Below are 25,383 nucleotides of genomic sequence, written 5' to 3' on the forward strand. Positions count from 1 at the left end.
GCGTGAGGTCTGGGTCATGTCAAACGGGGGAAAAGAGAGCGCGATACCTCGAAGTCCCTCCGCTTTTCATAAATGGGGATGATGAGCTTGTAGATGTCGGCGATCAGCTCGTAGCGCTCGGCCTTCCAAAGTCCGTCCGCACACTGCTCCAGCAGCTCCATCAGGACATCCTGGCCAAGAGGGAGGGCGGAGCCGGGAGGGAGCACAGAGAATCTGTCAGCGTGTATGACCAACGGCAGTGGGATTTATAGCCCATCCAAGACTGTAACAACTCACTACCAAGTTCTCCCCAAGTCATGTTTATATGCGAAAACCAGAAAGGTGTAATAGCTGGGCTGAGAGCCGGCCCAGCAGTTAGGAGTACCGACTGCCCTTGCAGAGGACCCAGGTTTGGTTCTCAGCACCCACAGCTGCCTAGAACTCCAGCTGTGGGATCCCAAAACCGTCTTGTGGGACTGCATACACGTGGTACACAAATATACACACAGACAAAACTCATACACACAGAATTTTTTATACAAGATATAGAAAGTTGACTCTGGTAGACTCCTACAAGCTCTTAGATTGCTTACTAGCTCTCTCTTTAGAAACATAACTTAGAAATTTATTTATCCTCTCTGATGAACAAACACTGGCAATGTTGAGCTATGGAGCATTACTAAGCATGACTTCAACCCCAACTAAACATCTTGACGTTATCCAGGGATGGCGATGGGGGAACCTAGGCCTGCTTCACCAATACCCTTTCCCTCCTCTTGGCAACTCCCTTCTATAGAAGGGTGCACAGTTCTCTGCTCCGGGTAGAGCTCTCAGACTCGGGGAGAAACACTATCTACAGCTTATGTATACCAATCACCGTGGACTTTTTCTTAGTCGTAGTCACGGGTTCATCATGGCGCCGTGACAGGTCAAGTTTAAGGTTCCCAACTTGGAATGCTGGGACATGAATGGCAGATACAAGAGCGTCAGCATGGAGCTGACTGGGGCTAGCATTCACCGCATGGTCCTGGACAGGACTGAAGAGCCCAGTTCTGCCTCAGCCAAGCATCTGGATTGCCGATAGCTTGTTAAAGGCTCGGATTTAAGAAAGTAAACATATTTGTCTCGTCTCTAATACTGGGACTTGATTGGATTTAACAAGGTAAACATACTTGTCTCGTCTCTAATACTGGCAATATTACTTTTAATACTGTCTTATTTTTATATTGTGATTGTCTCGAGACAGCTCATGTATCCCAGGCTGGACTCACCTGGTTTATATGGTGTGGAAGATTGAACACAGGGTTTCACACATGCCAGGCAAACATCCTACCAACGGAGCCGCGTGCCCAACCCTGTGTGCTCACCAACACCTCGGGTTTTATTAGTTCTTCCAGAATTTCATATATTTTCCATTTTTAGGCTAATGTTCATCACAGATCCAATGCCCACGCTTTATAGAGCCAAAGGATATATCATTTTAAAACAATCAGTCCATCAGATAACACTGTTGAATCAGGCCCATCTAACTCATGCCATATTTATGACACATACATCATAAAATTGTCATTTGTGCGGTTGAACTCTGCACCAGCGCTTATAAAAAGGTAGGACAGGTGTCTCAGGCTTTATGGCAGCTCTTGTTAGAGTCAGCTGTGCGCAGTAACCATGACGACAGCGGCAAAGAACCCAGACTCTCCAGCACCACCCTTCCCCTCTGCATGTACGATAAAAAGATGTCTAACAGTCCAGCACACTAAACACGCGACAGATTTCTTCATGTGCCTCTGCTCATAAGAGGTTAAAACAGGAAGCACAGCCTGTGTCATTTCGCAGTCAACACGCACGCTCACACCTTTGTAAAATAAATGGAATGAGTTTCAGTTCTCACCCTCATTGGTGTCCGGGGAGACCAGTAAGACTCGATCCCCCCACCGCCACACACCCCACTGCTGTGCAGTCTGTAAATCTGTATGTTAATTCACCAGCCAGTTAAATAAGCTTTCCCACACTTGAGCCGTTACTTTCTACTTTGTATTATTATTTTTTAAATCTTATTTCTACCGGGGTACACACTATTCCACAGTACCTGACGTACACGGTCAGTAAGCAAGTGGTTCTTAGAGGCAGGTTTGCATTTTTCTCAGGGATGTCAGGAACACTCTTTTGTGTGGGAGAGGAATTGATGAGCAGAGGAATTGAATTAAAGCCTTGGATTTCTCACAAATCTTAAGCCAGACTTATTGTAAGGTCTCAAACACAGAATAACTGGCCCCCAGGCTCTCCCTGCATCTCCCAGTCTCTACCTGTTACAGGGTCCTCCTCACTGTCATCTCCACCCTCTACCCTAAACTTCTCTAGTTCAGAGGCTGGCCTGCCCTTCCCCTCCAGATGCCCATTATACAATCCAGCCTTCTTGGCTGTACCAGTCTCTTGGCCTGAGCTGTCCCTCTTGATTGGCAGCTCCTCCACCTCCAACATGGCTGAAGGTCACGTCCACTCTAAACTCTCTTAGATGTCCCTGCCTCTGACGGTGTTCTCCCTTGTATCTACAATAAACTTTCTCCTCACCATACCTGCGAGCAGTCTCTTTCTTTCTCTTCCTTCCTTCCTTCCTTCCTTCCTTCCTTCCTTCCTTCCTTCCTTCCTTCCTTCCTTCCTTCCTTCCTTCCTTCCTTCCTTCCTTCCTTCCAACTCACTCACCACCAATGGGCATTTTCCAAGCACCTGCATCCTAGTGCTGCCACGGACCCACAGAGGTGGCTGACGGAGTCCAAGAAAACCCAGTTTCCCAAGAGAATGGCATTGTAATGGTCAACATTAAACTTCACCTTCAGACTATTCTACAATGTGTAATCATTTGGTTCCTTGTATTCTAACTTCCAAGTTTATCACGAATGTAATTTTTTTTTTGTGTGTGAAAAAGTATAGTTGGTTTTACTAGTTGCCCATGAACAGATATATAATAATGTCACCCTATTTACTGTGGATCAGTTAAACAGACAGTAGTTAACTTTAATCCCACGCCTTAGCAATTACAGTATAATAAAAATCTGGAGTAAATTATTTGTTTGCTTTTGTCAGGTTCAAAGGAAACTCCAAGTCCCCAAAGTCCAAAAGGAAAGTTCCTAGATCCAGAAATGGGTTTAACCTGGACTGGGGATTTCTGGCTGTTAGAAAAAAGCCAACATCCCTCAGGAACTGGTGAAGCCAACCCCTTCTACCAAAAGGAGTCAATTCCCTTCCCTCTGGCAGAAGGCACATATGGCGGCCTGTGGTTGCACATCACAAGTACTAGTCACAAGTATTGTCACGCCCTCACTAGCGTCCTCGCCATCTCTTCTCTTTATAATGCAGAATTCTCTCTCTCTCTCTCTCTCTCTCTCTCTCTCTCTCTCTCTCTCTCTCTCTCTCTCTCACCTTCCCACACTGTGGAGTGGTCATGTTGGCAGTTTCTCTACTGTGCCTTCTAGAATACAGTTTTGAGATGGGAACTCATATAGTCCCAGTGTTGTGGAACATTAGTTTAAGATGTGTTACATTTGTTTATCCTGTGGAATATTTGTTTAATGGTGCAAATATGTGTTGCATTCTTTTATGGTGTATTTGTTTAACTCTGTGAAGCTGTGTTACTTTGCCTGCCTAAAACACCTGATTGGTGAATGGCCAATAGCTAGGCAGGAGAGAGAAATACCCAGTGCTGGCAGGCACAGAGAATAAATAAATAAATAATAAGAAATCTAGAGAAGAGGGAGGAGCAAGAAAAGGAGGCTAGCCAGAGGCTAACCACCCAGCCACCCTGCCAGTTATGGAGTAAGAAGGAATGAAAGATATATGGAATAAAGAAATGTAAGAAGTGCAAAGGCAAACCACAGTTAAAGAGAAATGGGATAATTTAAATTAAAAAAGCTGGCTAGAAACAAGCTAAGCTAATGTTGGGCACTCACAAGTAAGAATAAGTCTCTGTGTATTTATTTGGGAGATGGGTAGCAGGCCCCCAAAGAGTAAAACAAAAACAAAACAAAACAAATACAAATAACATCCCAGCTTGCTTGAATTCAGTCAGTACCTTCCTGTGTCTTCCTTCCAAGTGCTGGGTTTGTGGACATACGCCACAATGTTAAGAATCTAACATAAATCTAAAATTATTGACTTTAATGTGATATCATAAAAAGGGTTGAGAGTGTTTCTCAAGGAACTAAAGTTGGAACTGATTTTAAGGGTCTCCACCCAGACATTTCAGTCAAACACCTACTGTGTGCAACAAGCATGCTTGGCACCACAGTTATAAAACCAATCTATTTAAGCCAGGTCTTTGTAATCTGTAAGAGCTGCTCAGCTGGTGTTATGCTGAAGGCTTGGATCCGGCTGATGGGGCAAGCTGGGAAGCTGGGGGAAGGTTTAGGAGTTGGGGCACAGACGGAGGAAGGAGGTCACCAGGTAGCAGTTATATTGGTGAACTGTCATGAATTGTTTGCACTAGTCTGGGAGTGGGGAGGGCTCACTCATTTCAGCCTCAAGCGTGACTATATGTAGTGTCCTCCAAAACCGTCCTAGGGCAGGCTGGTTCCCTGTAACAAGGGGAAATGGGAACAGCAAACAGCTAAGGGTGTTAAAAATCTTACACCCGTGAGAACAGCTGGAAGCTAAACCATTTCCAACAGAGTGGGGCAAACATGCCTGGGGTGGGAAAGAGAAGCCGGAGCCTCTGTGCAGAGGATGCTCTGCCTGGCCTGGAAGACGCTGAGCCAGGAGCCCAGCATGACCCACTCCGTGGGGCTTCCTTGGCCGTTTCCGCTGGATGCTGCGGCTATCTCAATTGCTGGCTCTCCTCACTCGCTATTCCAACTGCTGAATGCTGTAAGTGCCAGCTTTGATCATGTGCTGGTATCTACGGGCTGTTTCCACCTAGCTGCCACCTACTACTTGCAATTTGTCCTTACACTCATGTTTGTCAAAAAAAAAAAAAAAAAAGTACTCATCAAAATCCAAAGCACGGATTAGGTCGTTTCCTATAAGGAACACCACGGGTGTGTCTTTAAGGCCTGTGGGAAGGCCCAGCCCACTGATGCGACCCCAGGGCAGGTTGTTCTGAAGTCGCTAAAAAAGCAGGCTGAGCCAGCCAGGAGAGCAGCAGTCTTGGGGCTTCTGCCTCACTTCCTGCTCCTGCTCTGACTTCCCTCAGTGAAGGACCATTACCTGGAAGCATAAGATCAAATAAACCTTTTCTCCCCAAGTTGCCTTTGGTCACGGTGTTTTATCACAGCAATAAAAACCTAAGAGGCACATGGTACGTGCAGAACTGGCACACAGCCTAATGGGTGCCCAGAGAGAAGGGGAGGAGAAAGTGGGTGGGATTGAACACACACCTGCATGTGTCTGCTTACATGTGTCTCCTTGTCTGTGCGGGTACCATGTGTATGCAGGGTCAGCAGAAGCTAAAAGAGGGCATCAAATCCCCCAGAACTGGAGTTAAAAACAGTGTGAGCCACCCTGATGGTGCTGGGAATAGAACATGGGTCCTCTGGAAGAGTAGCAAGTGCTTTTAGCTCCCGAGTTATCTCTTCAGTCCCAAGTGTAGACAAACGTATAAGCCGTGAAAACACAGATGTATACTAACTATTACAACAGACACAGAAGCATTTGGTGGAAGTTAATGGCTGACTTTATAATGCTGCCTCTCCACAAAAGGGACATTTCAGATAGCCCTAGGTTCTGCCACTTCATAAATCTCTATTAGGGGGAGCAGGTGCACAAGCTTCTATATTTCCAGTCAGAAAATTAAGACTCAGATACAATCTTACTCTGGCTTAGTCAACCTAGAAACAGGAAGAGGTTTGAAAATACAGTCTGAATTCAAGTAGTATGTGTTGTTAGAGGGTATGTATATATAGTAGTATGTGTTGTTAGAGGGTATGCATATATAGTAGTATGTGTTGTTAGAGGGTAAGTATATATAGTAGTATGTGTTGTTAGAGGGTAAGTATATATAGTAGTATGTGTTGTTAGAGGGTATGTATATATAGTAGTATGTGTTGTTAGAGGGTAAGTATATATAGTAGTATGTGTTGTTAGAGGGTAAGTATATATAGTAGTATGTGTTGTTAGAGGGTAAGTATATATAGTAGTATGTGTTGTTAGAGGGTAAGTATATATAGTAGTATGTGTGGTTAGAGGGTAAGTATATATAGTAGTATGTGTGGTTAGGGGGTAAGTATATATAGTAGTATGTGTTGTTAGGGGGTAAGTATATATAGTAGTATGTGTTGTTAGGGGGTATGTATATATAGTAGTATGTGTTGTTAGGGGGTATGTATATATAGTAGTATGTGTTGTTAGAGGGTAAGTATATATAGTAGTATGTGTTGTTAGAGGGTATGTATATATAGTAGTATGTGTTGTTAGAGGGTAAGTATATATAGTAGTATGTGTTGTTAGAGGGTAAGTATATATAGTAGTATGTGTTGTTAGAGGGTAAGTATATATAGTAGTATGTGTTGTTAGAGGGTAAGTATATATAGTAGTATGTGTGGTTAGAGGGTAAGTATATATAGTAGTATGTGTGGTTAGGGGGTAAGTATATATAGTAGTATGTGTTGTTAGGGGGTAAGTATATATAGTAGTATGTGTTGTTAGGGGGTATGTATATATAGTAGTATGTGTTGTTAGGGGGTATGTATATATAGTAGTATGTGTTGTTAGGGGGTATGTATATATAGTAGTATGTGTTGTTAGAGGGTAAGTATATATAGTAGTATGTGTTGTTAGAGGGTAAGTATATATAGTAGTATGTGTTGTTAGAGGGTAAGTATATATAGTAGTATGTGTTGTTAGGGGGTATGTATATATAGTAGTATGTGTTGTTAGGGGGTATGTATATATAGTAGTATGTGTTGTTAGAGGGTATGTATATATAGTAGTATGTGTTGTTAGAGGGTAAGTATATATAGTAGTATGTGTTGTTAGAGGGTAAGTATATATAGTAGTATGTGTTGTTAGAGGGTAAGTATATATAGTAGTATGTGTTGTTAGAGGGTAAGTATATATATAGTAGTATGTGTTGTTAGAGGGTAAGTATATATAGTAGTATGTGTTGTTAGAGGGTATGTATATATAGTAGTATGTGTTGTTAGAGGGTATGTATATATAGTAGTATGTGTTGTTAGAGGGTAAGTATATATAGTAGTATGTGTTGTTAGAGGGTATGTATATATAGTAGTATGTGTTGTTAGAGGGTATGTATATATAGTAGGGTACAGATACGTTCATTAGGGAAAAATATGCTCTATTTGGCACAAAAAAGATGGAGTTCAACCAAGGAGATTCTCCAGAATGGCTGGGAATGGCAGGGTTTGATAAAAACAAATTGTGATTAGTGGATGATATGAAATATCATCACCAAAACACATGGACTGTGTCACAAATCAGGAAAGAACATGCCAGGCACTTTTATATTCGACTGAACACTGTTTTAGCCCCTTTTCTTGGTCAGGAGGCATTTGAGATCTAGAACCTGTCGACTCAAATTCATTTCTTACTGTAAAGAAATGATAATATATGATACGAAAATATAATTAGTATAGGTTTTCTCAATAACAAACTAAGAGCAAACACACCAAACGTAGGGGCTGGAGAGATGGCTCAGTGCTTAAGAGCACTGGCTGTTCTTCCAGAGGGCCCGGGCTCTGTGATTTCTGCCCTAGGGTATCAGATGGGCAGGCATGTGGTGCACAGCCATACATGCAGGTGAAACACCACATACACAGTAATAAATACATAAACAACCCTGAACCTTATCCTCATGGCATCAAATGTGGATTACTGAACATCAGGGCGTCTGTGGCAAACTATTTAATGCTACAATTATAGCTACATGAAGTGAGAAGGCTTTGGATAAAAATGTACTCCCGGACAATTATGTTTAATAGCCCATATATGGCAATATAAAAATTATAAAAGTCATAAAACTAAGATATACTAACTAAACACTGGAGCATCATACACATGAAATTCTAAGCAGAAATTCTATTTGCTTTGAATCAGCAATCACTGCCCCTGGAAAGTAGAAGGGAACCACGCAACGGGCAGACCATGATAACCCTGAGCAGTGGCCATGCAGAATGCCTAATGGGCTTCCCACCTTGGACAAACAAACACTAAGCTATTTCTTACAATCATCAATATGCACAGGAACTGTCTAAGGGGGGGCTGTGTGGACTCTGTCAATCCATAAATCAAGCGTTTTATGGCACTACACTAGGCTTAGAAATCTCAGTGTATGACATCCACAGGCCTTCGGGGAAGGTTTAAAGCATGAAGTTAGCCAGTTTCATTTTTTAAGAATGTTGTACCAACACAATTGAGGATACCAAACACGTGTCTCTGGAAATGTCACACTGATCACCGGGGTGTTCCCACACACACCTGTGTGTGCACATGCTCTACGGTTAATTCCCATATGAGAAAACGTTTATGCGGGGCACTTAACTCTTTCCACACACGTCGCTTGTTCTACCTTGGGATCAAATCAATGAAAACAACTAAAGTGAAGCCATGCACTGTCTCTGGTATCCACTGTTTGGGCATACATGAATCTGTGAGCCGGCTGGGACAATGGCAGACCTATCCCTTCACATACACCTCCCACTTGCGCTGGATCAGCAGGCCTCAAGATGCACTCACTAGAATTCTAACACTGAAATTGTCAGAATATCAATTCCCAGGCCTGGAGAGATAGCTCAGAGGATACGAGCACTTGCTGATCTTCCAGCGGACCCGCATTTGGTTCCCAGCACCCGTGCTTGGCAGTGCCCATGTAACTACAGCCCTGGGGGACCCAACGTTCTCTTCTGGTGGACACAAACACATACATAAAAATTTTCTTAAAATCTGAAAACAATTCTGATTCTTGTGTTCCACACATAGTTAACCGAATTTGGGGATGAAGGGTCAAGAGAACAGCTTCTAGACCAGAACAGGAATTCAAGTAACTCCTAAGCGCACGGAAGTCTGGGGGCTACGGCATTACGTGAAAGCCTCTAAGGCAAGTTCCTTACTTGCACAGCCCCCTTTGCTAGCACTAGACTCATACGGTGAGTTCGTGGATCAATCAACAAGTCAATATAGAAATTCCCAGAACACAGGGACTGACATCTTCCCATTATGGTTCTCAGGGACTGTGAACAAGACGTCCTCCTTCAATGGGAAGAAGCATCTGAAGCCATGGCGTGACTCCATCTTGCTTCTCTAGGTATCTCTATCATGCAGCTCACTGCCAAGGTAGCCCAGCACTCACTTCAGAAGAAGAATGTTCTAGTGTCAGCCGAGGACGGAACAACCACACAGGTTCCCCTGGCCAAGAGAATCACTGTGCCAGGGAGGAACACCAGTCACCCGGGTAGTTCTAGAACACTTCCACAGTTGAGGAACAGGAGGATAGATGGGATTATAATTGCCAGAGTTAGGATGAGATACAAACAAGGCCACCAAATATTGTGCTGACTTCTCTGTCTCCTAAGGATGTGCATATTTTGTCTGCTACTGGCAGTTGTTTCAGAATAGAAACGATTTGGTCTCAAGGAAGCCAGAGACTTGCTGTGAGTCCATATAGTGTTCTTTGTACTCAATGGTGACTCTGCACAGTGAGATGCATTTGTTGTGGGACATGTGTGCACTGTGTGAAGGTGTATTGCTGTGGCTGGTGCAATAATGGTTAGACAGGACATATAGGTGGAACTCCTGGGAATAGACAGAAAGAGAAGGAGGAATCTTGGCACATGGATGGTATGGGAGATGCCAGGAGACACGGAGAGGACACAGGAGGCAAAGATGGAAGAAAGGGAATGCCGTGTGATAGAGCGTAGACTAATAGAAATTGCTTAAGTTACAAGAGCTGGTTAGGAACAAGCCTGAGCTATAGGCCAAGCTTTCATAATCAATAAGAAGTTTCCATGTCATTACTTGAGGGCTGGCAAGACTCACTAAATTTGGCACCCAACTTGGGGCACATGTACAGAGCCCACTGCTCGCAAGTGTGGCTCATGTAAGAGGCCCGGCTTATTTATGAGTAGTCAATGCTGTAACACAGACATAGCGGCTTCCCAGAGCTGGGACAGTTAGGTGCAGCTGGGATGGTTAGGTGGACTGGAAGAGGGCAGAGGCAGCCACCAGCACCATAAGTCAAAGCCACCTGGAGGTCATTCTGTGGCTTTACCAGGGAAGGCAGAAATGAACCAAATACTCATCGGGTCTCAGGCCTGCTGCTAAGATTATTGTGCAATTTTAGTATGTCCCTAACAGGTCAGACCAGAGCACTGAAGGTATTGAATCCTTCCTACTGCGGAAGAGGAAAGGGGTTGTGGTTTTTATTACTGCGTCACGTGCTTCTTCCCCATCAGTTCCTGTAATTCCTTCCTCTCAGGGACAGATATTCCAGCCAGTGCTCTCTTTACCATGAGACACCCAAGCAGCCAACCTGAAGATCAACCCAGCAGTTTCTGAGTTCCTGTCACTGAGAACAGGTTACCTCCCATCAGTTTGACTCTTGACAACATGGCTTTATGGCCCCGCTGTGTCTCATCCTCACTGGTACAGACCGTCATGCACTATGGACCTTGTTAAAGATTTACCCACCTTATGCTTCAAGGACAGGGTGGCACATCCGTATTCTGAAAATGGCTGATAAAGCAGTCTTTCTGTCACATGCCCAACCCTTACTCAGAAGTGGCACCATTCGTAGGTTTCCCTGAGGGATGTGTGCACCTGGCCTCAGATGCTAATTCATCAGGTTCTCACAACCACCTCACAGGGGCCAGCAGGCTCAGGAGCATCTCATGGAGCGTGACTACAATGTTACCAGTCACATAGGTGGGACCACCACACTGCAGGCATCTCTTACGGACAGAAATGTCATGTGGTATGTGACTGTACCTACCCCACCTGAGACACAGTACTCACCTCATTGAAATGGACATCCTGCATCCCAACGTCTTCCATCATGGACGCCTCTTCATCGATGTTTGGTGTGATGACCCGGAAGGCGGTACATCCCTGTCTGAACATGCCTAGGCAGAGAGAAAGCAGAGGAGAGGAGCTGTCAACCTGACCGAGGCTGGAACTCATGGGTTCTTCCTGCCCATTCCTGTACATTTCTCGGTTGAAATCCGGATCCTCCTACCCTCCATATCCAGTTTGCTTCATGTCTGAAGCAAACAGCCGAGGAGGGAACCTTCAGGTCTGTCCAGTGTCCACACAGGAGGCTGGGGACCAGCCTGTCTTTTCTCCATCCATTTCTCCACATTTAACCTTCACCTGCCTCACTCTGTTTCTCAACTCCTTTTTAATCTTTTAACCCACCTTAATTAAAATCCATTCAATCTTCAAAGAACCCATAGGCTGCCAAATCATAACTGAGTCAAGCCAGTGGTAACTGAATGAGGAAGCGTTTGGTCAAAGGATCCATAGTCAGATACCAAGAGAAAGAAAGTAGCCAAAGCCAGTGGAAGAGAAGTAAGCAGCCCCAAATCAAAGTTTCCTTCAAGCAGTTTGTCACCTCACTCGTTCAGGCCGGGGATAAACCCCAGCTTGGACTGGGGCCCTCCTGACTACCTCTAACAACACAGGCAAGTCCACAGTCACATCGGCAAGCTGAGGGGCTGCCCGGGAGAAGAGAAACCTTTTCTGTAGAGGAACCAGAAAGCCACAGCTCCGGGGTCTCAGCATCTGATCCTCCTAGCTGACAGTGTAAGTGAGATCAGTGTCTGGGGTCAGGGTCACAGCTCGACTCGGACAATGGGACACTGGGACACAGTTTTTAGCCGGTCCAACATAGCTGTGTGACGTGTTCAGACGAGGAGGAATTTGAAATGTTCGGCCACTCTGGTTTGAGATGCTCCCTTATAAGTTTAGGAAAAAGAAACGCAGGGTATTTTGAAATCAGGCGTTGAGAAAGCACAACCCCAAAGCAGAGACAATTCCTGCGGACATCCGTCCAGGTTTCCCGTCAACCCCGAGGTAGCCATTTCCACCACAGTCCTCGTACAGCCTTGCTTTGACCTGGCGATAAGGAAAGCAAAGAGTCCCCCAAGAAAAGCTCTCCTCTGGGAACTTGAGGATACGTTAATACGCCAAAATTAAGACAAAAAAATCAACCGCTAGTGTTTAGGCCAATGGAAGAGCAGACATGCTGACCAAACACTGTCCTCTTATGGCACAGAGCAATGGCTGTGAGGGACACAGAGAGCCCGGTGTTAGGAGAGTGCAGAATTGACAGAAACCACCAGAGCCCTGGAACGGTAAGTGAACAGAGCGGATGGGGACCCTTGGGAGCCGGGCGACCCTCAGGCTCACCTCCCCAGCTCTTCCTCTGGCACGGGTTACGGCTGTGGGGGAAGACAGACGGTTCCCGCTGGAGCGCTAGGTCAGCTTCTAAACACGAGGAAACGCATCACCCGGTAAAACGTCTCAGCAGGGAACACTGTACGAACATGGCCCCTTTATTTCCTCTCTCATCCTGACTCTGAGACATGTCAAGCCCTTGGCATCACGCCTCTCACTCTGTAGAACCGACAGAACCGCTCCTCGCTAGCCTGGACTGGGCACTCATAGTTTTCAGTATCATATGTGCAGACTACCAGCCTTCCTAGAACCCCAGTATTCCAGAACAAGGTGCCACCCTTGAGGGACGCTCCTAGTAACTGGTGTTTAACCAGGAGGAATCGTGAACGAACTCACGGGAACAAGTGTGTAACAACAAATACCGAGCATAACTTGTACCCTGACCTTTTCCCACGCTAAAGTCAACAGGGCTGCTACATTCCAGAAAATCTGTCCAACAGATTCCCGTTAGAACTGTCACTCGATTGATAACCGTTCTGGTGAGAATTATCTTAAGGGAAAATAAAGTCACGTCGGCTCCGTATTAGTTGGTCAGGAACGGCCGGATGCAAAGCTCATTAGCTACTTCTCGCAGAACAGTGTGAGGCTAGGACAGCAGGTCACGTTCTCTGCTTTACACCGGCACTATTCTGCTGTGCCCATGGAGGCACTCAAATGCTGTCACTGGGAATGAAGCAACCAGCAAGCCCGTGTGTGTACAACTCCTCGCCTCCAGGTCTGCCCGCACGGCCCCACTCCTTACCTTTCCGCGTGAGATACTCTGCCACCAAGGCTGTGACGTGGACGTAGCACATGGCCGCCTGTCACAGGAGACAAACACAGGAGGCTCAGAATCGTCACCTAGAACCTCGTGTCTTCAGAATAGACCAACTATTGACAGCTTTGTGGAAAGAAGCGCGGCTCACACAGGAACCGACACTAAAGAGTTGAAGAGTCAGGGAAATTTACATTATTGTATTTACCATGAAAGACAAAACCAGCATTTTGAGAATTAGACCACTTGTCTCAACACTAAACAAGAAGTATTTAAAGAAAAAGTTCTCTTCCAGACCCACATTTCAGGGGCTGAAAAAAATTTTCCTTTCAATTTTATTTCTAAACATTTGTTTTTCTCTCTATGTATGTGAGAGAGAAAAGGGGGAGAGGAAGAGAGAGAGAGAGAGAGAGAGAGAGAGAGAGAGAGAGAACCAAACCTCACCTCTACGTGTGTTCAGTGCCTGTAACAGGGACCTGGAGGCCTTGGCGCTGGAGTTAGAGGCAACTGGCTGTGTGGTGTCCAGTGTGGGTGCTGGGAACTGAACTTGGATGCCCTGGGAGACCAGTTTGTACTCTTAACTGCTGAGCCATCTCTCCAGCCCATTTTCTTTCAACGTGAACAGTGAAGGCTATAATTTTTTTCAGTTTTTAATCAGAATCTGGGCTGGGGCGCAACTCAGCCGTACTGTGTGTGTTTGGCTTCCCTTCGCTTCAGGTGCCCCTGCTCCAAAGCATGAAGGTCAATACTGTGAAGGCCTTAAATGAAAGGACAACAGACAAGTCCTTCCGCTAAGCTCCCAGGTATTATCAAAACTAAGGCAAGTGTTTGTAGTGAGGCCGTGAGGTTCTAGCACGAGGCACTGCCTTCGTCATCTGGGTGGCGGCCGGCATGTGGTGTCCTTAGTTAGTGAATACATATCTACGGAGGATGCCTGTGTAGTCGGCGCTCTGACGTGTGCTAAACCTGCGGAGGAAAGCTTCTGGGAGTTACATTCACCGTGCTAGGCAACTGTAATGGGCAGAGTTCACACGCTACACGGTATGCCTGTTTTGTTTTCCTAGCACACAGCTGGAGAACAGTCTGCTGTGGGATAACCCTTCTGTAGGCTGGGAATGTGTGTTGCTCTCATTGGTTGATAATAAAGACTGATTTGGCCTAAAGCAAAGCAGAATTAGGGCAGGCCGGAAAGTCAAACTGAGGAGAGAGGAAACGGGGTGGAGTCCAGAGAGGCGAGCAGGGGCCAGAGGAACGAGATGTGCTGGAGAACAGGTAAATCCATAAAGCCACGTGGCAAATGTGGATGAATAGAAATGGGTTAACAAGTAGTAAGAGCTATTTAGTAATAAGTCTGAGCTATAGGCCAAGCATTCTGCAATGAATACAGGCTTTTATGTGATTATTTCTGACAGGGTGGTCAGGACAAAAGGCAAGCTCTGGCCCCGTTTATAACAGGACACAGAATGATGATTTTCCGAGCAAGTGCACGACACCAACTACGGTGGCAGCAATGGGCACTCACATGAACAGGCTGCCTTGGCCCCTTATTTACAGACTGTATTGGGTTATACAGTATCCCCCAGAATCATGATTGCCCTGGGACCCTGTGATGGTTACTTTTAAATGTCAAATTGCCATGACCTAGAACTACATGGAAAGAGAATCTTACTGAGGAGCTATCTAGATCAGACCGGCCTGTGGACACGTCAGCAGGGGACTGTCTCACTTGACGGGAGACCCACTCTGAATGTCAGCGGCACCATCTCCTGGTCCGCCCTGAGCTGCGTATACTTGAGTGGGTGAGCTGAGCAGCAAGCAGGCAGGCAGGCAGCCTGGGTGCAACGGTTTCTTGCGGCTCTTGACGGTAGCTGTGCTGCGACCAGCTGTTCGAGTTCCCGCCTCGATTTCCCTCTTAATGATGGGCTGCGACCTGGAGGCGCATTTTCCTTCCCTGGGCTGCTTTTGGGTGTTTTCTCATACAACAGAAATACAACAGAGAATGTGACCCCATTTGGACATGGGGCTGTTGTTGTCAGTTGAAATGAAGCCACATGAGTCCTGGGTGGGCCCTGAATTCAGTATCACTGACCCATGGCGGAGGATTCCGTGTGACAGTGGAGGCAGATTGGAGAGATTTGCCCACAAGGCAACGGACGCTGGGGAGTGCTGGCAACATGAGCACCCAGGAAAGAGGTGGGGTCACGTTCTCCCCGGGATGCTCAGAAGCAAGCACTGCCAACACCCAGACCTGGGACCTCTAGCTTCCCCCACTGTCAGGGGAAAGTGTCTGCTTGTACTAGTTTGTGACGTCTGAGTGAACACAGACTACAGCTGAACCTGGAAAGGGCTCTTCCTGATTATGAGAAACCTGGGCCACAGAAATCATGTAAAAAGTCTTAAATTCTGAGAGTTACAGAAAAATGAGTATCGTCACTTTATTTTTATGACAGCCATGACGTAGTCTAGGCTACATTTATGGCGAAGAGGAAGGCACCGCATATGTGACAGCATACCGTGATGAACAGTGACCAAGCTTCAGACTCAGAATCCTAATCATGAAAATAGCCACGGAGACGTTAAGGTCACAGTGCACACCCTCGCTGTGGTGACACTGGAAGATGCGTCCAGTCACAAATCCTGAGTGGTGGTTCCACAGGAACACAGAACCTGCGTGTAGTCACTGGTTCCCTGGAATTTCTCACGTTACATAGGACACCATATCAAGTCACAGTGGGGTTAAAGAAGACGGTGGTGCAACGACCCAGAGCCAGGAAACGTGTGGCCCTGGATCTGAAGTTTCTCTCTCACACCTATTCCCAGCCACACTGTCTACACACCGAACTGTGTCTGCTCTGAACAGACGGGACTGTTCCAATACCTGCTACACATCCATAGCAGGAGAACGGGCTGCCCTACGACTCCCGTAACACCAGGATCCTACCATGGGATCGAGCCACGCAGGTTTTGGGGCAGGAAAACGTACTTCAAAGTATCAAGCAACTACATAAATATGCAGGTGTCCCCTCGTCACCCGATTCCAGCGATCAAAGTGCCCAGACAACTGTGAACCACCCCAAACCCAGAAGTACATGTTTAAGGCACCATGTGTTTTCATTGGCATCCTTTGATTAATGGTACACTTTTTCTCTAAAGTACCTTCAGAGAATGAAACGAGTGTAGTTGTTTCTTGATAGGGGAGTTCAGCCAATCATATTCTGTTTTCGAGGCGTGCCGCCCTCAGGAGAAAGCCTGCCTATAGACCTTGCAAACGCGCTCCGCTAGCTCTCTTTTTGCCTGGCTCCTGTGTCCGGACAGATCGGTTGGATTCTGGTGTAAGCTGTTGTAAGTCTTACTTCTGTTTATTAAAGCTATGTATTTTGTATGAAGATAGTCTGGGGACTTTTCTTTACCAATCGCCCTACAGCTTCATCTGGCGCCCAACGTGGGGCTTTTTCCCCCTCCTGTGGTGCGGGCCTAGCGGCCTGAGCGCACACCGCACCTGGGGTCTAGCCAGTTCCTAGCCGCATTTGCGGGGCCGCGCAACTAACTTCCTTGGCTTTTGCTACCCCCATTGGGCACTGTCTTCCCCCAGCACTCAATCTGTGAATTTAACCTCTGGATTTGAGAGTATATATTTTAGAATTTGCTTTCCGGGTCGGCGCCGGCGCTGGTGCCATTGCCACGTGGATTCAGGTGTGCCCCCACAGCTTACTGGCAGACAAGGGTCATTACAGGTAAGATTTTTCTTTTCAGTTGAAAACAAATAAATACAATTTCTTTTGATTAAACATGTCAGAAAATATCACTATCCAAAAATTCAATGGCCTTTTTAATTGCGCCATGGAGGATATCCTCCATGAGGTTTCTGATATTCCTCTTACTTGGTTATTTCTGTGACTTGTAGCTTTTCTGATGTTTGGATATGTTATAAGAATGATACAGTCCTTCAAGATTGAATCAGCAATGCTGAGGGCAGAGATTAAAACCTTAAGGACAATTCAGACTGACACCAACCTCCTCAAAAAAGAGTTTGGAGTTTTCAAGAAAGAGACTAGATCTTTGTCTGATATGACTTGGTCGACTGACCAAAATATCAAAAAGGTACAGTCTGATATTGCTTCTTTAGAAGGGAACTTCACTGCTCTCAAGGAGGGGACAACCAAAATGACTCGTAACCTCCAGTCCATGACTGTAAATGCTGAAACATTAGCTGAGAGGATTAAAACCATTAAATATAAAAATTGGACTTTATCAAAAGGGTATGATAGATTAATTGACAGGATTTCCATACAAAAAGGCACAGTACATGCCATGAGGATTCTGTCCAAGGAGAAAATGATGTCTCTGACAGACAAGCTCCATGCCTTAAAATCGTTAATGAAGGCTTTGGAGCATAATACTGGACAGGAGATTCAGGATTTACAAAAGGCAATGATGAGCAAATTTAATAAGATTGAGAAAATCCTAGACTCTGATAAACAGGAACAAAAGGTAAAAAGGCAACATTTACCTCCAAAAACTCTAAATCTACACAGAGTTATACCTGCCTTTCCAATAATAACATCAAAAAAGATAACTGGCTCCAAAAACCCTTTACCAATCGCCCTACAGCTTCAGTTTCTCAAAGACTCAGGCAGGCAGGGCTCCCTACCTCGGAGAGATCCCCATTTTTCACATGGATCCTCGCCATGCTGTCCAGCCATGTCTTTCTGAGCTCGGGGGTACTGGCGTAGGACTTGGCCAGGCTGTATTGGAGGTCCACCAGCATCTCTGGGTCGTTCTCATGCTCCTTCATCTGGGCTGTGGCCATCAGGACCGTGCGGATCCTCTTGGTCAAATCCTTCACGTCAGAGGCGAAGCTGGTGTGCTAGGCGAAGCGGGGAGAAGAAAGGACTCACGCTTTAATCGGCCTTCTCCCTGACACACGCACGCACACATCCTAGGAGGAGGAGAAAGGGAAGCTACTCACCTTGATGAGCCGGTCACTGTTGGCACAGTTGTTGATAATGGACAAGGACTGCTGGAATCTGGTTCCCCCAATGCCAACCACGTCTGCAATCAGCTGGCTGACAGAAATGATGACCTTAGGGACAGAGACACGAGCACATCAATTTACCTTCAGACGACGGTCAGGCTCAGCCTCTGGGCTCAGTTAGGATGTGCACCGAGTCAGTGTGAAGGTGGGATGTGTGGGGTGGGGACCACACCAGTGCGGGGAGCAGGGGCTGAGATCTCTCTCTCTTTTAAATCACTTTCAAAAACCATTTATGATTGTCTTCCTAATGTAGTTTGCTCATGGAGTGTTAAAGGTGAATCAGAAGGACAACAGGCGGAGGTATCCGCACAACTCGGATTTCTACTTACCCGCTGCACTCTGTAGTAGAGGGGGGACCCTATTCTCCCCTCAAGTGTTTGGAGCTTATGTGGAAGGTTCTTTGCACTTTTTTTTTTTGTAAACAGAACATGCGGGTGTTAACTATACAAAGGGCATTCTGCCATTTTTGGAGTCTATGGATAGCATGGCCTTAACTCAGGCATTTGAGATCTGTTTGAGATCATCTGTATTTTAATAAATAAAGCTTTCCTAGAGATCAGAACACAAAACAGTCACACTAGTCAGCCATACAGGCCAGGAGGTAGTGCATGCCTTTAATCCCAGCAGCCACATTAGTCAGCCATAGAGCCCAGGAGGTGGTGCATGTCTTTAATCCCAGCACTAGAGAGAAAAATAAGGCGGGATGAGACAGGAACTGGCTTCGCTTTCAGTCTGAAGATTTCATAGAGGTAAGAGCTCTCTAGTGGCTTGGCTACTTTGCTTTCCTGATCTTCCAACTGAATCCCAATAGCCGTCTCTGGGTTTTTATTATTTGCACTACAGGATCAAACATGGAGGCCACCGTACTTCCCTTTCCTTCACAAGATGCAAGCATTGCCGTGGAGAATGTCAACTGAACCCCCTCTCCCTTCCTGTCTCACCAGCCCTCATCTAAAGGACCATCTTCTCCGTCCTAGAGTGGACAGTGCTCACTGTGGACCCTCTAAAATCTGCTCTGAAAACTGAAGTTCAGGTGGGTCTTCCAAACATGCAAAGATCTGGATGCATCACGGCACTTCTGTAAATTCTTCTCACCTGCATTCTAAACATGAAGGGGCTTCTCTAGTTCCCCGGATGGGTGATTCCCACAGTGGACCCATAACTCGGGAAATACCTACTCAGGCCTCTTCAACTTCTAACCCTTCCTCATACTCAGAGATGCCACCCCTGCTCCCCAGAATTCCTAATCAGGATTCTGGTTCTTTCTGGATCTCAAATTCCTCTATGGGAACGCTGGCCAAGCACACTGTAAGGGCCTTGGGTTTGTCCGAGGACTCTATGAACGCACACTCCACGAGGGCCAGGAGAGGATCACTGTTCTGTTCATAGATGCAGGCATTAATTCTAGCGCATTAGTCTATGGACAACGACTACTACGTTAACAAAGGAACAAATGCAGATTGAAAAGGCTCTCCTGTCACATGTACATTAAAAAAATACACATCTATGAAAACACAGAATTCTTGCTTTTATCTTAGCTGGTTTTAAGAGCAGAGAATTTTGGATGGTTTAACTGGGCACACAGGAGAGGTACTCATGAACAAGAGGCAGGAAAATCTACTTTGGGGGTTTTGTGTTTTAAAGATATTTAATATTAAGCACCTTGTGCCAACAGACTATCAGTTAGTTGGATATCGATTCAATACTTAGCTACCAAGCTACGGATGGAAGACACTCCAGGCCAGGATCTTACAGTATGGAGGTTGAAACAAACACATCCAGTATATGTGACTTCTCATCTCTCCACTCGGCCTTTTACAGCCGTCACAAGGAGGTGTCAGGCAACGTGAGCCTCAACGAGACGGGATTCCACCACGTTCCCGTGCCCTGGCAGAACTAAAGCACACACCTGTAAGTGTGTCCGGACAAAGGACTTCTTCCCCGTGTAGTCGAAGTTGTTCCTCATCAGGAAGTAGAGCAGCTGTGACGCGTCGGTCCGGATGGAGCCAAGCTTGGAGTTACAGCACTTGAGCACCTCATAGCACAGCGAGGCACACATGTCTGCTCGCCCCTCGTAGAATGTCGAGGGGAACTAGAACAAAACACAGGGCAGGCAGGCCAGTGAGGCCAGCGCTCCAGGCGGATGGCAGGAAACCTGTCACGGTCAGTACAACCACAGCCTCGAAGTGGCTTACCTTGTAAATCAAGGACCTTAAGGCAGTAAAGACATTTTTTAAAGCCATTTCTGACTGGTGTTTTTGAAGAAAACACAGGTAGACGTCAAAGACTTTCTTCATGAGAGGATTATGTCCGTGGTCAGCCAAGAGCTGGTTCTGAAAGACACGCATCGATGTCACATGTTAGAGAGACAGGTCTAACAAATCGAAGACATATTATATGACGGACAGCCTCAGACTGTAGCATAGGGATAAACCAGTTCTGCTACAGGTGCCCCAAGGCAAGCACAAAATGCTCCTGTAGGTCAAGGAGGTCCATCAGAATACTGACCACTAGGACAGGTTTCTAGAAAACCGCCGTGTGGTTTACGGGCTTAGTCCCGACTGTTTCCGCAGACTTATTTGTGAGCACGTATCACCATCACAACTGACTCTGGATGTGATATCTTAATTCTAACATGGGAGTGCCATTATAGGCATCCGTGAACTGATGGGCAGGGAATGATACAGAATCCTGTCTTCCCCGAGTGATGTCCTTACCCAGCCTGGCTTCCTGGGCATTCAGCTAAGCTATAATCAAACATTTTGGAGGGACAGCATGCATAGTTTTTGGTCAGGCACCACATAGGTAAACTGAGCCCCAACAGTCTCGTTTGTAAGACGGCAACTCTAAAACAATCTTGTGTTCCGATTGTGACAAACTAAGGTCAGAAACCCCAGAACAGAGAAAGGAGGTGGGTACGAAACCCCACCCTGAGTCACAGAGCGATTGCCAGGGTTAGCCGCAAGAAGGAGAGACACCCATGGTGTCCCTGGGCTGTAAGTAGCCTTTCTGCCTGTGCGCCTGCTCTGCACAGGCCCTTCCTCCGAAGTGTCCTGCCTCTTCACACAGTGGGGTCCAGTTAGAGAGCAAAGAGACATGTTGCCACTGCCGCTCTGGCCTAAAGGATTTGTGCTAGGCACACATACAAGGCACACAGCTGAACATAAAAACACACTAAGAACCTTCGTGGCCTAGACTCTTACACTAAAACTATCCAGAGAGAGAGAGAGAGAGAGAGAGAGAGAGAGAGAGAGAGAGAGATTGAGAGATTCCAAGACCTCTCTGGGTCCTAGTAGAGTGTGCTTCTCCAACCGTGGGGTTTAGACCTCACACTCGGGGCTTCTGATTGATCATGCTAGGGCTTAGGTCAGAGAACTGACATTTCTAGTAAGTTTCCAGGAGGGGCAGCCATGGCTGGAGGGCTCCAAGCAAGCATACATTGCTCCTTTGCATGCCTTTGTTGAGTGTGGGTAGTCCTGTGTCTCAACTGAATTCCTAGTAACATGATTAATGGGGGACACGGGTAGCCTGGTACCTAAGGAGAGAGCACTATAGTTACATGATATTTGGGGGGTCATTAGTTTTAGTACCACTAGTAAAGAAAAAGCAATTCTTTTACGAAAGTCTCATGGAGCCCAGGCCAGCCTCGACTGTAGACAAGGACAACCTTGAACTTGGGATCCTTCATCCCCATCTCCCAGGTGATAGGATCACATCCACGTCTGCCACACCTGGACTGGGATACTGGTACTCACACCTAGAGCCTTGTGCACTCTAGGCAAGAACCGTAACAGCCGAGCTATGCTCTCGGCCCACCCAGGAGGTGTGTTTCATAATAAGTGGAGAAGACGAAACAGATCCTGACTCTGGTTAGCGTTCTCTAACACCCTTGTAATTAAACACATGGTTCCAACAGTCATAGCTATCGGCTAACTCAGTGTCTTTTCCTATAGGAATGGAAGGAACCGTTAAGTGGACGTGCTAGGCTCCTAACAAGACAGAACACGGTACAATGGTATATATGTATAAAAACACCAAAATTAAAACCATTATATATACTAACTGAAAAATTTTTTTAAACTGAGTTTGGTTTTGTCCTCCCAAACAGAGAGAGGCTTGAAAAACCTGCACCAGTGACTTAATTATTTCCTAAGTTAAAAAACAAAACCAAGGGGGCTGGAGAGATGGCTCAGAGGTTAAGAGCACTGACTGCTCTTCCAGAGGTCCTGAGTTCAATTCCTGGCAACCACATGGTGGCTCATAGCCATCTGCAATGAGATCTGGTGCCCTCTTCTGGCCAGCAAGCATACAGACACACAGAACACTGTATACATAGTAAATAAAACTTAAAAAAAAAAAACACCAAAATTCTTTCACTTCTTTTTCATGAATGCTTTTGTCATTTAATTTAGTAATAAATAATTAGAAAAATATGAGTTTATGTTTAACTCGCCTCTCTCCTTAAATATCTAATTTAAGACATTTGACTTTGCTTCAAGATATTCGGGGCAGAAATGCCTCATTAGGTTCCCACACTTATCATATGGAGGGCGTAGGATAAATACTTTCTTCTAGCCAAGACAGCTGTCTCCAGGGAGAGCCTCTGGTATCTGTAAGAACGGGAGCTGCAGTCACTTTCTACGGGAAAGCCTCATTAAGCTTGGAAGATTCATGAAGCCTGGAGATTAGCAGTCTTAACTGAAGTAAAAACACATTGGGCAAGCATGTTGGTTGACTTAGTAAACTGAATGGATTTACCAGATAAAACCTCTGACCTTGGGCAGGGCGTGTTCGACACAAACCTTAAAAGCCAGCGTGAACAGAGAGAGCGTGTCCAGAGTGGTGAGGCAAACTTCTGTAGCAATGTTGGCTTCGAGAAGTGACTGATGCAGGACATCTGCCTCCGAGTGGCCATAGCCTGCATGAATCAACACAGCGTTACTGTCTGGGGGATCAGGCACAGGGCTGGCGAGGTACGGCAGTGACAGTCAACTCTTGATTATTTACAGATGATCAACTTTTCAGGGCCCGTCTCCCCCTTTGCCTTTGTGAGGAGTCGGCATTAATATGTTCCCGTTTAATGATGCATCTTTTCCTACTCTGGAGGCTCAGTGACAGCAACAGCCATTTACAGTGTGCTTGCTTGGTGCCAGCTGAGTCTGGGAACACCATGCTATGATCGTCACTCAGCAGCCCCGTGAAGTATGCACCTTGTTAAGTACCTTTTGCCGACAAGGGAAGAGGCCCAGGTAAGCTACAGGGCTAGCTTGAGGTCATAAGGTAGTAAGACGGTGGTACCAGCACACCCATCAAACCAGTTGCAGTCTACCAGCTGCATGGCTGAGCTGTTACAATGGCCAGGGTGCTGACAACATCCCAATCACCCTATGGTGAGAAGAGATGGGGCTGATGACCAGTTACTCCACCTAGCTACAACTTACTATCTGGTGTTACTGCAAGTTGGCTGACCTCTTTATACTTCAGCAGCCCCATCTGTAGAACAGGGATAAAGTATCCACACTTCAAAGGGCTGTCGGGAGGATAAATTCATTAGTATTGTGAGGTTCACAGAATGTGCCCAGCACAAACTGAACAACATAAAGCATTAAGTCGGTAAGACCAAGGCCTGCATTTAGCTAGAATCACAAGTGATAATCAAGAGTTGACTGTACTGCAAATAATCTACTTGCTTTAATAAAAAGCATAAAAGCCAATATATTGGAAAGAAATGTCTATGGAAAGGACCAGAAAGACCTGTCATGTAAACTTAGTTTTACCATATACAACTTAAACTGCAATCTTCAACAGTGGCTGCAAAATAAATGCAATTTGACATACAATTTACGATATTAAACTATGAAATGGAATGCATTAGCAGAAACACGTGGAGAGGATGTGAAGATGTTACCATGGTGTCTGGCTGATACAGAGCGATGGCAACACAGCAGGACACAATGGAATGACTTTCTCCAAGGAGTGACCGAGGAAGCAACACCTACTAATTGGTCTTTTGTTTAATACTCCAGAGAGGAAGACGTTAGTTCAGAGATCAGAAAAATGTAGCACAGAAAAACCTATAGAATTTCCTTGAGATTACTAATGGGAACCGCCCTCCACCTAGAACCTGTACTCCAAATTCCTACTTGGGTCACTGCATCAGAAGACTGATATAGTCAAATAGCAGGAAGAGAGAATAGCAGGACTTTGTTCTGATGGAAGGAAATGTGAGAATTATAGTTCCACAAATACTAGAGAGGAGCTTTTAAAGCCACGGGAGGTGCTTTGAGACTGCCATGAAAACACTATCAAGTGTATTCATTCAACTCTGCTTTTCAACAGGTAGTTCTGAGATTTTACGTCTAAGGTTCCCTGTCCCCCTGTGTCAGGGCTGTCTCCCTCCTCATGAGGATATAGAATATATTCAACACTATCCTTTTTTTTTTGTTTGTTTGTCCATTTTAAAAGGATGTCTTTATTTACTATGGATACAGTGTTCTGCCTGCATGCATGCCTGTACGCCAGAAGAGGGCATTGGAGCTCACTACAGATGGTGCGAGCCACCATGTGGTTGCTGGGAATCAAACTTAGAAGAACTGGAAGAGCAGCCAGTGCTCTTAACCTCTGAGCCCTCTCTCCCGTCCTTCTTTGTCCATTTTTGAACAAGCAGTTTTCTAGAGAAAAGAAAGATGGCTATTTGGGGGGGTACTAATGCCACCGTACTGCTTTTACACAAGTCAAGGCATTCCTTTGGGGGTGGTGTGGGGTAAGATACAGAGATAGTGGAAGGACTGATGGATACTGCGACAGAGATACAAACCACGGAGAGGGGACAAAACCCAAAACATCAGCTGCGATCAGGCCAGCTAAACATTCCCACAGGCCTCAGGGACCTTTAAGGAAGCTGCTATTCACTCCCAGGGAGTTGTGGTCTGGGCTAAGAGTTTGAAAAGAATGTGGTTACTGGTGATTTTACAGCTTTCTCTTTATAGAATTGCCCATCTTTCTACAAAACACTCAGGCTAAGAGCATGCAGGTAGCTATGATAAATGAGATGGCCTCCTACTGAGGAATCCCTGCAGCACTGACCTACTCCTGGCCCAAAGTCTGGAAACAGAGAATCAGATCTTAACGTGTCTTGTCGTTTTAAAAACACGGAACCAAGGTGCCAGGCTGCTTAAGTGAAAGAATTACATATACATGAAATACAGCAATGACAAGA

General features: G+C 45.8%; 1 protein-coding gene across 18 annotated transcripts in view; it reads right to left on the reverse strand.

Annotated features, from left to right (window-relative positions):
• Dock9 (dedicator of cytokinesis 9) overlaps nucleotides 1-25,383 on the reverse strand; it is a 253,384-nt gene that overhangs the window by 17,959 nt on the left and 210,042 nt on the right. For 10 of the 18 annotated variants that reach the window (XM_087912328.1, XM_087912327.1, XM_087912322.1 and 7 more), the window contains exons 39-46: nucleotides 22,967-23,082; nucleotides 20,360-20,497; nucleotides 20,074-20,256; nucleotides 18,099-18,212; nucleotides 17,781-17,996; nucleotides 13,118-13,175; nucleotides 10,936-11,042; nucleotides 48-170 (exon numbers count right to left, since the gene is read on the reverse strand). In XM_087912328.1, the coding sequence (XP_087768454.1) occupies nucleotides 48-170; nucleotides 10,936-11,042; nucleotides 13,118-13,175; nucleotides 17,781-17,996; nucleotides 18,099-18,212; nucleotides 20,074-20,256; nucleotides 20,360-20,497; nucleotides 22,967-23,082 (1,055 nt within the window). Of the gene's footprint in view, nucleotides 1-47; nucleotides 171-10,935; nucleotides 11,043-12,327; nucleotides 12,406-13,117; nucleotides 13,176-17,780; nucleotides 17,997-18,098; nucleotides 18,213-20,073; nucleotides 20,257-20,359; nucleotides 20,498-22,966; nucleotides 23,083-25,383 lie in introns of all 18 variants that reach the window. The other 8 variants (XM_087912321.1, XM_087912332.1, XM_087912316.1 and 5 more) reach the window with 1 other exon arrangement.

The sequence above is a fragment of the Myodes glareolus genome, chromosome 12 (assembly GCF_982192425.1).
Source record: "Myodes glareolus chromosome 12, mMyoGla1.1, whole genome shotgun sequence".
Lineage (NCBI taxonomy): Eukaryota > Metazoa > Chordata > Mammalia > Rodentia > Cricetidae > Myodes > Myodes glareolus.